This window comes from Pteropus vampyrus, unplaced genomic scaffold, assembly GCF_000151845.1.
Source record: "Pteropus vampyrus isolate Shadow unplaced genomic scaffold, Pvam_2.0 Scaffold6, whole genome shotgun sequence".
NCBI lineage: Eukaryota > Metazoa > Chordata > Mammalia > Chiroptera > Pteropodidae > Pteropus > Pteropus vampyrus.
In genome coordinates this window covers 5,603,861-5,615,418 of record NW_011888787.1, presented here as the reverse complement: position 1 = coordinate 5,615,418, position 11,558 = coordinate 5,603,861, and the positions used below count along the sequence as shown (strand labels likewise).

Sequence of the window (11,558 nt, the reverse complement as noted above, 5' to 3'; positions counted from 1 at the left end):
CATTTCTGTATAAGGTTTCTTCTATGACACAAGTGCTGTGGCTAATCGGGGAGGTTAAAAGATTGTCAAGTCAGTAAATCATGTTGAGTAGCCATTTGGTAAAAGAGGAAATTGGCCTACTAAAGGACCTCTCATCAGCACCCCTCCCTCAGTCTATTTCAGTATAATCAAAGTACTAGGTATGAAAGGCAAAGCTGTAATGCTTTTTAAGAAGAGCATGTCCCCATGATCTCAGAAAAGATTTCTTTAAGACACAAGAAACCTTAACCGAACAAGAAAGGGTCGATAAATTTAACTATTAAAATGAAAAATTTCCGTTGTCAAAAGACCATTGAAAAAGGGAAAAGAGTGAAAATACTGTGTTCTAATACAACATTTGTTTCTATGGTGCAAATAAGTTCCTCTGGGATTGGTAAAGAGGTAGGAGAATGACGTCACTGTAACTGAGGTAGTGCTGGTCCTTACTGCATTTGCCCCAGCAGGCTAAAGTTGTGAATTACCAAGTAGCAGCAAATAAACATAGATTATACAAACACAGCTGAATGTTGCATGTGCTGTGCAGGATGCTCATTCACCTCAGTTTGGTCTCTCTTCTCAATTTGAACACGTGCTTTATCTTAAAATTGTTTATTGTACATTTTTTTTCTTCATTCAGTAGCCTCAAAATTTCTTGTACCCCTTTCTATCAAGCTACCTTTTCATTTTTTTCTTTTCTTACATTTTTTTAAATATTTATAATTAGGAATTTAACATGTCTTTTAAACTGTATAAATATTTTTAATTAGGATTGTTATTGATTTGGTAGTGTTACAAAGTTGCAACAGGTTTTGAGAGACCGACCCTGACCCTGTTTTCTCCATAATCTCTGTTATTTTTGGTGTATGATTTTACAGAAAGCTCTGTTTCAAGAAAGCATATTTCACATTTTAGCAGAAACACCCTATTTGCAACATACGTATTTGTACTTCATCAGTACTAAGACACAATGAATTCACATTAAACCTCTCTACACTTGGAATCTTTCAATTATAATTGCTAGGTCTTTTTTAGGGATAAAATAATGGTGCATTTTGGAAGCTGCTGTTTACTTAGATCTGATGTACTGTGATATCCAGAAAGTAAAGAACTGCAAGGTAATTTTAAAGAAACAGGCAACCCAATGGAGAAGCGGCAAAATACTTGAACAGCCACTTCAAAACAGAGGAAATCTGTATGGTTAGTAAATAAACAAAAAGAATGTTTAATCTCTTAAGGCAGTTGCCGAATAAGTACACGAGATGCCTTTACATACTTAGCGTGTTGACGGAAGTTTAAAACCCTGATGACAGGTGTGGATGTAGGCACGAAAGATGCATACGGTATGATTCCATTCATATGAAGTTACAGAACAGGCACCACTGAGCTGCGTTGCTTAGAAATGCGTTACTTGGTGAACACTTTTTTAAAAAGAAAGGAAATCATCACAAATGTCAAGATGGCGGTTACCTTTGGGGGTGGAGGGAGGGAGAGACTTACGATTTTTGGCATCCCGGTAATATTCTGTTTCTTCACCTGGGTGGGTTTACTTTACTATTACTTGTTAAACTTCACATATACATTTTATGTACTTTTCTGTAGCTTTCAGAATAAAATAAAAACGGGGGAATGGTCAGTTATGTCAAATGTTGTCGATAGGTCAGTGAGAGGAGAACTGAGTCTCGACCATTGCGGTTAAGCAAAGTGAAGACCTGATGACACAGCTGACGGTCTCGGTGGCGTGATGGGGGCAAAGGTCTGACAGGAACTGGCTCAAGAGAAAGCAAAAGGAGAGGAATTGGAGACCGTGGATAAATAGAACTCAGGGGAATTTTTATGTAAAAAGGAGAAATATGGTAGTGACTGCAGGGGGTGTAGAAAGCTTTCCAGTATATAGAGAGAGTATCAGGAAAATACAAAGATAAATTTTTTTGGAATGCAGAAGGCAATGGCGTAGGTTGGGGAGGGGAGAGAACCTTTTACATGTATGGGGTTACATTTCTGGGGGGAGAGAGGAAGCGAAAATTTATAACGCTTACATTTGTAAAGAGAATTAACCTTAAAGCTACTTTATAAGTCTTGGAAATTTGTATGTCGGAATCACACATAACATTTCATATCTGTTAATGGAAAGAATCATGAACCATCTTGCTCAGCAGTACTTTGCAGAAAGAGAACGTAGCCCAGAGGGCTTGAGTGCTTGTTTAAAATTGTACCATTAATCGAAAGCTAAGCAGGGTCGGGCCTGGCTAGTACTTGGATGGGAGACCACCTAAGAAGACCAGGTGCTGTAGGCATAAATAAACAAACAAATAAATAATAAATAAATAAATAAAATTGTGCCATTAATAGTAATCCCAGATGAAAACACTGCGTTGCTCCTCTCCTTTGGATAAGTACTCTTTTTATAGTAGTATCTGTAATATGGTTTTTCTTAAATTGGGTTTTATATAGTCATTATGTTTTATAGTAGAGTTTATTTGGATAATATTTCAATTAGCCTTTGCTGCATAACAGACCAACCTAGAACTTAATGGCTTAAGATAATGATTATTTAAAATATTATTTCTCATGATTCCATGAGTCAGCTGAGCTCAACTGGGACGGACCACTCATGTGGCTGCAGTCGCTGCACCCAGCTGGGCCGGGGGAGGGGGTGCCAGGTGTCCTCGCCTGCATGTCTGGGCCCTTGGTGCTGTTTGTTGGCTGGGGTCTGTCTGCGGTCGATAGTCCAGCCTGGACTTTCACGTATAGCGGTGGGGACATTCCAAGCAGGTGAAGATGGGAAGTCTAGACTCCTGAACTTGAACAGTATCACATCTTCCACATTAAATTATTCAAAGCAAGTCATAAATCCAGTCTGGATTCCAGAAGTGAGACAACAGGCTCCCTCTCCTGATAGGAGGAAGTGCAAAATATTGTGGCCAAGGTTTTCCATATATCAGATAATTAAAATTTTAAAACTTAATCATTGAATTTATTTTCTAATGTTAATTTTTACTTACTGTGGAGCTGAAAGCTCTTGATTTGGGGGAATCTAGCAATGTAGTTTTAGTCAACATGAAAACAAAAACTTGGCAATGAAAAAAACACATTAAGAAAGAGGAAGTTATATTTTCTAGATTTCCTATCTTTTGTGATGTGAAACAGACAAATATTTTTATAAAATGGATAAAAATAAGAGGAAATAGAATGTAGTAGGATGTAATATAACTAAAAAGTCAGAGCAATTAAGTTTCCCGTGAGTTAATTTAGAACAGCATATTGCAGGCACTGTGCTGATGACATTTGTGTAAAATTCACTTGATTCATTCGACAACTGTCCATTGAGTACCTACTGTGATTCTTACCCCATGCCAAGACTTGGGGCTGTCACTCTGAACCAAGTAGACGTGGCCCCCACACCTCGGATGGGAATCGGGAGGTTCTTCAAAGAAACCCTCTGAGCCAGGCCCTGAAGGATGAGGAGTTAGCTGAGGTGAGAGTGGGAAGAGGACTAAGACGTTTTCCAGGGACAGGAATGGCTTGATCAAAGCTAAGTGAGTGCAGAGAACATTAAAAGAGTTGACAATGTATGATGGCTAAAGCCCAGAATGTGAAAGGGTTGGGGCAAGAGAAGCTGGAGGGGTAGAGTCTGAATTTTATGCCAAGGATTTGGGAAACCATGGATGGGTTTAGAGGTGTTTGCTCAGATTACTGTTTTAGGAGAGTCACCGCCTGCAACTTGGGTAAGGGTAAAACCAAGAAGAAGCTTTCGTTTCTAATGTCCGTAAAAGTATTGAGTCCTGGTTGAGTATAATTCAATCTAATGTAGCAGTGCTGCCGTTATACCTTGGATCCGAAAGAAAGATTTTTAGAATTGACCCTTGAACAACTTGGATTTGAACTGCGCGGGTCCATTTATATGCAGATTTTTTTTCAATAAATATATAGTCAGCCTTATTCTGTCTCCAAAAAATATGCAGGTAGCTTCTTTCGCCTGTGTGGTTTGACATCATCATGACCAAAGTCAGTTTCATCAGTCATTTCTTTGGGAATCAGGAGGGGTCCCCAAGACTTCCCTGGGTTTTGCATTGGGGCTTCAACTAACTGCGGATCCAAAACAGTTGTTTTTCATCGCAGTTGGGAGTCCAGAGATGGAGGGCCTGCTGTACGCACCGTCCTGTGTCATTTTACATAAGGAACTGGAGCTTCTGTGGATTTTGGTATCTGAGGGGGAGGAGGGGGCAGGGGGGTGGTCCTGGAACCAATCCCCATGCGTACCAAGGGATGACAGTAGTAAGTTCTGGGGGAGTCAAAAGGTATATGAGGATTTTCAACTGCTTGGGGGTCAGTGCCCCAACCTCCCCCCTCCCCACCCCATGTTGTTCAAGAATCAATATGCTTTAACGTGAATTCCTTAATAGGGAGAAATTTAGTGCTCTGTTGCTATAGTGAATTTCATTTAAACAGTTTAATTTTTTTGTAATTGCTTGAAGAGAATAATGGCTAAGAAGAAATATGCACAATACTTTAAGCCTTAAGTCTTTTATTCATTTATCTAAAATATTTCATAATATTTATCCGCATTTTCAAAGCAGAGTTCATTAAAAGAACTTTTAAAAATTGTTTTTTGTCTTTTTATTGTCCTTCATGCCTCTAGTGGAATGTCAGTTTCTCTTCTCTAGAAAAGAAAAAAATACTTAAGATAAATACGTAAAAATGAAGTCTATCATTGGATTTCTCTCTCCTTCAAGTGTTAAGTAATAATAATTAAGGTTTAAGAGAGGAATTAACTGTTGTGTCTTGGAGAGTTAAGCTTTCTTTAACACTAAAATTTTTTAGTCTTTGTAGTTTTTAATTTTATAGCTCTCTGTAGCTTTTATTAAAGTATATTCATCCTACGTTATTTATTGTCCTACTTTCATACAGGAATGTTAACTCGCCTAAAATTTTCTGAACTTCATTCTAGTAGGTACAACATATTCAATAGTCTGTTTCTCCTATGTGTTTTCTATAGACTGAATGTTCTATTATTCACGATATTTTGTAAGCTTGGAAAGCACTTTACAACCTATTTTTTCTTTTTCTTTTTTAGGCACAACAAGGGCCCCCAGGGATGGGGAAGTCCCAGGGGTGGACTATAATTTCATTTCTGTTGAACAGTTCAAAGCACTGGAAGAGAGTGGAGCGTTATTAGAAAGTGGAACGTATGATGGTATGTCCCCAAATATTGACAGCAACAGCAACCCAGAAGAGTACCTGAATTATCGCCATTATTTCAGAGAGAATTTGATTCGTGAAATACCATTTTTTAAAGTTGTTTTTTTTCTGTCGGTCTTTGGGAAAATTTTCTTTTGATTAGGATATTTGTAGTTTACTAGTTAAAATGGGATTAAACAATAAACAAAAGCATTTCATTATAAAGTTGATTGTGATCAATATACTAAAATTATTCAGACTGACCACTTTGCAGATTTCATAGTAATTCACATTTATCGTATGAACTCAGCAAGTGTTTGTAGTTGCTTTCTGTTTGTGATTGAGAATTTAAATACTGTCTACTTTTAAAAATCTATTTATACCTTGGCTAGCTTGGAGAAAAAAGAATAGAGATTGGGGGAAAAACAACAAAACCAGGATAATTGGTTTTCATATCTCTTTCTTCTACCCACTTGATTCTAAGAAGTACAGATTTCAGATCAATTTCAATTTTTAAATAATTCTATGTTGGATACTTTTCCCCCACTTATCTCACACTCTTCATTGGCAAACTTATCCACCACTCCCATAGTGCCCTGTACTGTTCCGTCATTGCTTTATCATACTGTTATAATTCCCTTTTTCACAAGTTCTGTGAAGGCAGACGTCATATCTTTCTTCTTCAACATTATCCTTAGTGCCTAGAGATGCTGTTCAAGAAATATCTCACCTTGATTTCAACATAGCCAACAGATAGCGTTTGTGTTCTATCCAAAAGAGTAATAATTCTTTATAATTTCTCTCGTTAGCTGTACCATGAGTTCAAAACAATGGAGTCATCATTTGCTTTCCTCCTTTTTCTCACAGTTCCCATCTAGTCTGTTACCCAAACCAGTCGTTTCTTCCTTCGTAGCAGCCTTCTCAGTGCTTCTTGCTCTCATCACCTCACGGCCGGCCCACTGGACTAGCTCAGGAAATACTAGCTCAGTATTCCCCAGGCCCAGCTCTGGTCATGTCCCTCTCCTCTTCAGAATCTTCAGTGATTTCCTTCTGCCTGTTCATTTTAGTCTCAGCTACCCTTTCTGGTCCTACTCCCACGAGTCATTCATTTACTCATTTGATGCTTCTTTCATTCATTCAACAACCCATTTATTAAGTACCTACTACATGCCAAGCACTATGAGAGGCACTAGAAATACTGTGATGAACAGTATTGAAATGATACTGCCTTAATAAATCCTATATCCTATTGGGGAAGGCATTCGAAACACTAACAAACAAAATAACTATAAATTGAGATGTTATGAAGGAAACAAAAACAAGGGATTTGATGAAAACAGTAAGAATGTCTTATTTAGATCAAGTAGCCAGTGAAGACTTCTCAAAGGAAATGACAGCTACTTATTTTTTCATTCTTATTCAAATAGCCTACTCTCATTCACCTCCCTCTTATAGGCAACCATTCTGATGTGTTTAACATGTATGTTTTGTTTGTATGTGTTCTTGCAAAACGTGTCTTGTGTACATTTATTTATTTACATCTGGACTGCGTTCTAGATCTCATTCAGTTTTTAACTGTTTTCATTGACCATTCTCCTAGTGATGACTTCCAGATTGCCTCCAACTGCCCATCATCACTGATAAAGTTACAGCCAACATTCTCACACATGTCTTCTTATAGACCTGTGTGGAACATATACCCAAGAGCAGAATTGTTGGGTTATGAGGTGTTACCTCTACTTATCTGATGAAGTGGTTTTGAATAGGGGAGCTCTGCAGTCTGCTTTCCCACCAGCAGTACATGAGGGTTTAATTCCTGTAGCCGCTATAAGAATGACTCCACATCCACATCAACGCTTGGCGTTATCCAGCTTCATAGTTTTGCCAATCTGATGGTTGTAGGAGTGGCATCTCATTTTAATTTTAGTTTCTCTGCTAGTGAGAGTCTGAGCATCTTTTGCTTGTTAGTTTTTCGGATTTCTGCAAATTGTCTATTCATTTGTTTTGTCTGTTTTTTTAATGGGATCTCAATCATGTTTAAATTTGCAGACATTTCTTAGATACTTGGGTATTTATCTAGATAATAACCCCCCCATCGGAGATAGATGTTTTCTTCCATTCTGTCACCTAATAACCTTGTCCTGTGTTTCTTCATTAAACAGAAATTTTGATTTTTATCTATCTGATTTATCACTGTTTTCCTTACGACCTATGCTTTTGAAATTTAAGAAGTTCTTCTCTGCCTCAAATCACAGTTATTCTCTGACATTTTCTTCCGTTAAGTGTAAGAACACAATATATGACACCGTGACATATTGCATACTATTAATTACTTCAAAGGAAATTCAATTCAAATATCAGTTCAGATATCAATTCAAAGGAAATGCAAATTGCAATCACAATCATACGCCATTTCACATTCATCAGATTGATTGCTAGAAATTTTTAAAGTTTGGTAAATGGAAACTCCCAGACACAGCAGGCAAGAGTATAAAATGGTACGATCCCTTCGGAGAACATCTCGGCAAAGCTAGTGAATTTGAAGATGCATATAACTCTGACCCAGCCGTTCCTTCTCTAGACGCCTCCTCTGGGAACACCCTTGTCTATGTGTATATGTAGAAATGTACCCGAGTATTCATTATAGTAGTCACTATTTGAAACAGTGAGAGAATAGAAACAACTCTCTTTTAGTAGGGGAATGAATAAAATGCATATTAATTTGTTCATAAAAATGGACTATTATATGGCAGTTAAATGAATTAGCATCTTCATGTATCAACAGGAATAAGTCTTCAAAATATAAATGAGTAAAAAGAAAGTTGCAAAAGGGTATGTGTAGTATACTATTTAGGAAAATATATGAAATGTTATAAAAACACTTTATGAAGCTTTTATGATCAATATTACATATGCTATGTATGCATATACATATGTCCTAGATATACGCAATATACATGAAAATGACACATGCAAACCTCAGGATAACTCAGAGAGAGAGTGGGAGGGACGGAGACAGGACGTTAGGGCTTCAGTAGTAAATGTGAGCATAAGTGGTAGGTCCTTGAAGGGGGAAAAGAGGGAGACCTGAAGGAGTCTGGCAAAAGTTAATATATGGAGGTTGTGTAAATAAATAGATAAGGATATTTCTAAGACTATTATCTGTGATCTTATATATATTTAAAATACTTAATAGTTGCTGGTTCTATTATAAAATTTTTAAAAAAGAAAAAAGCCTTCAGAAAAGAAACAAAAAGGAAAAGGAAAAACTCCGAAACAGCTTCAAAAAGAAGAAAACCTTTCTGTTAGTAACTATATCCAGAGTTCATAAACCTTGTGTTTATATATCTTGCTGTACCTGCAATCTTGATATTTACCAACAACTCAAGAAATATAGACCTAATTTACTTATAGGCAATGCATAGTATTAAAGCTAACATTTTTTTTTTAAATGAGGAAACTGCCAGAATTTATTATGAAGTCCTAAAATCTTATCAATGATTATGGATAACAGTCATAATATCCTGAATTTTCACACTAGAAAAACATTAAACTTCCTAGAATTAGATAGTAATTACTAAGAGTACACAATAAAATGTGTTTGTAGTGAAAGTACAATCCTTAGAAAAAGTGGACTTTTTATTTTTGTCATGGTACATCCAAATTTCTGTGTAGTCTGACTATTGAACATCATGCAGGAAAAATTGAGATCCTAGAGCATTCTTTTCCCGGCCAAACCTGGATTTGGAGCATTTCTGTGCCCTTTGCCCCAGTTTGTTTGGTTTGTTTTTTTGTTTTGTTTTGTTTTGTTTTTTGTCTGTTTGTTTGTTTTTGCTTTACTTATGGGCCAGAAAGTTTTTAGAGACCCTCTGAGTCTGCTTTAATAGGAATCTTTGCACCCATCTGCATGACGCAAGTAACTGCACGTCAAATGTGGATAGGAAAGCAAGGGAGTAGTTGAAGGGGGGAGAAGCAAGAAGGCGTTGAAAAGCTTTTTAGTTTGATTTCATTGTTTTGTCCTGTGTATTTTAATGGCAGTGCTGCCTAAAGTCAAATTTCCAAAGAGTTCATCTTAATCCTTTTCCCCTTCGCAGAATGTACTACTCAAGGTAAACTGTTATTTGTAGATTTGCCTCAGTGTTCTGAAGAACGTTATTTATTTATTTATTTATTTTACAACTAGGAAGAATGATTGGTTATATACCCTATTAATTTACCTTATGTGAATGAGCATCTTAATTACCTCTTTAGGAGCCAAGGAATTTGAGTAGAAGTTGTGATTTTTTTTAGAACAATAAAAGATCATGAGTATTTTACTCCCTAAGCATGTTTATCTTCCTGTAATATTAGCATAGTGATTGATAGAACGTCAAAACGAGTAGGAGCCACAAACTGTTAATGCATTAGACCCGCTGAGTGCTTTCCCATTGTATTCGGCTGCCTAATGAGAGCTACGTGACAAATTGAGATGATATTCAATTTTCATTCTATTCTGGAACATTTTTATTGCAAAAATAACAGATCCTCAAGACTTAACATATTAAAGTATTTCTTGCTTTCCTGAGAGTTAGCCAGTATTGAATTATGCTAATCATGTCTCTATTTTTTCAACAAATTGTCAGATAAAATAACATAATTAGAATGCCTACGAAAACTTTTAAAAAGCACTTTTATATAAACAGCCTACATTGCAACAGACTGGTTAGTTCTTAGCTTATCTTTTGCCCACGTATTTCCTCATTTTATCAAAATCGTTCATTATGTTACACATCAGAACATTTCTGAGTTAGTTTTCTTCTTCTACCTTTTATTTCAGTCTCACACAAGAGCATTAATGCATTTCAATTCACAAATTAGGCCCTAGTTGAAAACCCACGCAAAGCAAGCCCTTTTGGAATAAACAACATACTTATTATATACATATATGAATTCATATACGTGTGCGTGTATGTGTGTATACATATATTCAACTTTCTGGCCTTAGTACAAATAGTATTAAAATGTTAGATAATGTATAGTGATGGGCACTTGAAAAATTAGTTCTTTTTGCTCTTTTCACCTCCCCATCTCCTAAGAAGAAGTATTTTGTCCTTCTTTCGGCCAGCAATGGGGATTCACAAACTTCAATGGAAGCTAACAGGGCAGAGACATATACTAGGTCCTGTCTTTCTGACTCTCAGTTCAACACTAGTGCTTCCAGCTGCTGTTATTTTGTCCACTTCAGGAAATTTCTATGGAACTCCCAAGCCTCCAGCAGAACCCAGCCCTTTCCAGCCTGATCCAGTTGATCAGGTCCTCTTTGATAATGAGTTTGACACAGAATCCCAAAGAAAACGAACTACATCTGTCAGCAAGATGGAAAGAATGGACAGCTCCCTTCCTGAAGAAGAAGACGACGAGGACAAGGAAGCCATTAATGGCACCGGAAGTGCAGGTTCGTAAACAAGTGAACAACTTCTCACTGATCTTCCAGGTTGACTTGAACATGACACTGAACTGGCAGTAGTAAAGTTTTTCACAAAGCATATGCACAGTGAGTGTCGAGATTCTAATACTCTTTGTAAAGGTTTTGTGTGGAACAGTGTATCTCTGTCAATCATCTTATAAGCTGAAGCGAGTTGCCTCAGATGGCAATTTTGATAAAGCAGTAATAATAAGCTATCATTGGTAATAATATAAGATGCTGTTACTCTGATGCTTAAAAGATTTGAGATTCGTTTCTAATGCTGGAATATAGGAATCTTACTGGCTTAAGTCCTACTTTACAGAATATGAGAAATACGTAGATGTTTTAAGATATAGCCTTCAACCAAAACAAAATACAGAGATTTGGAAATAGGCTAATAAACTTTATCTGAAAGGTTTGTTAGCAGTGCTTGCGTTATAGTTCAGAATCACTCAAGGAAAATTTCCGAACTTAACTAATGTTTGCATTAAATGCAAAACCAACAGAAATTTAGTGGTGGAGAATCTTCTCCTTCCGAGTACCCCTAAATAATGTGATTGCTTAGGAGATTCTTATAACAGAGAGTATGAATGGGAAACCACAGAATCACAGCAGAACTAATTTCAGCGCTGTTTATCATAAGCCACCGAAACACTACAATATAATCTTCGTAAGAGTCAGAATTTTTGCTGCTTTTGTTCATTGTTGTATCCCTTGCACCATAAACAATATCTGGCACATAGTTAAAAAAAATATTGATACCCAAAAATGAATGAATTTGATCACATCCCCAGGTTTGCAGAACCCTTTATCATATCATCTTCCCAAAGCATTCTGATGTTTTTCATCAGTTATTAATTTGCCATGTAGATTGTATTTATTGTTTTAATATATATATTGTTTGTGTCCCCCTCCA

At 36.6% G+C, this 11,558-nt stretch overlaps 1 protein-coding gene across 1 annotated transcript in view; it reads left to right on the top strand.

Annotated features, from left to right (window-relative positions):
* MAGI3 (membrane associated guanylate kinase, WW and PDZ domain containing 3) overlaps positions 1 to 11,558 on the top strand; it is a 188,847-nt gene that overhangs the window by 113,886 nt on the left and 63,403 nt on the right. Inside the window, exons 5-6 of the mRNA XM_011368991.2 lie at positions 5,093 to 5,212; positions 10,421 to 10,630. Coding sequence (XP_011367293.1) covers positions 5,093 to 5,212; positions 10,421 to 10,630 — 330 coding nt within the window. The remainder of the gene's footprint in view (positions 1 to 5,092; positions 5,213 to 10,420; positions 10,631 to 11,558) is intronic.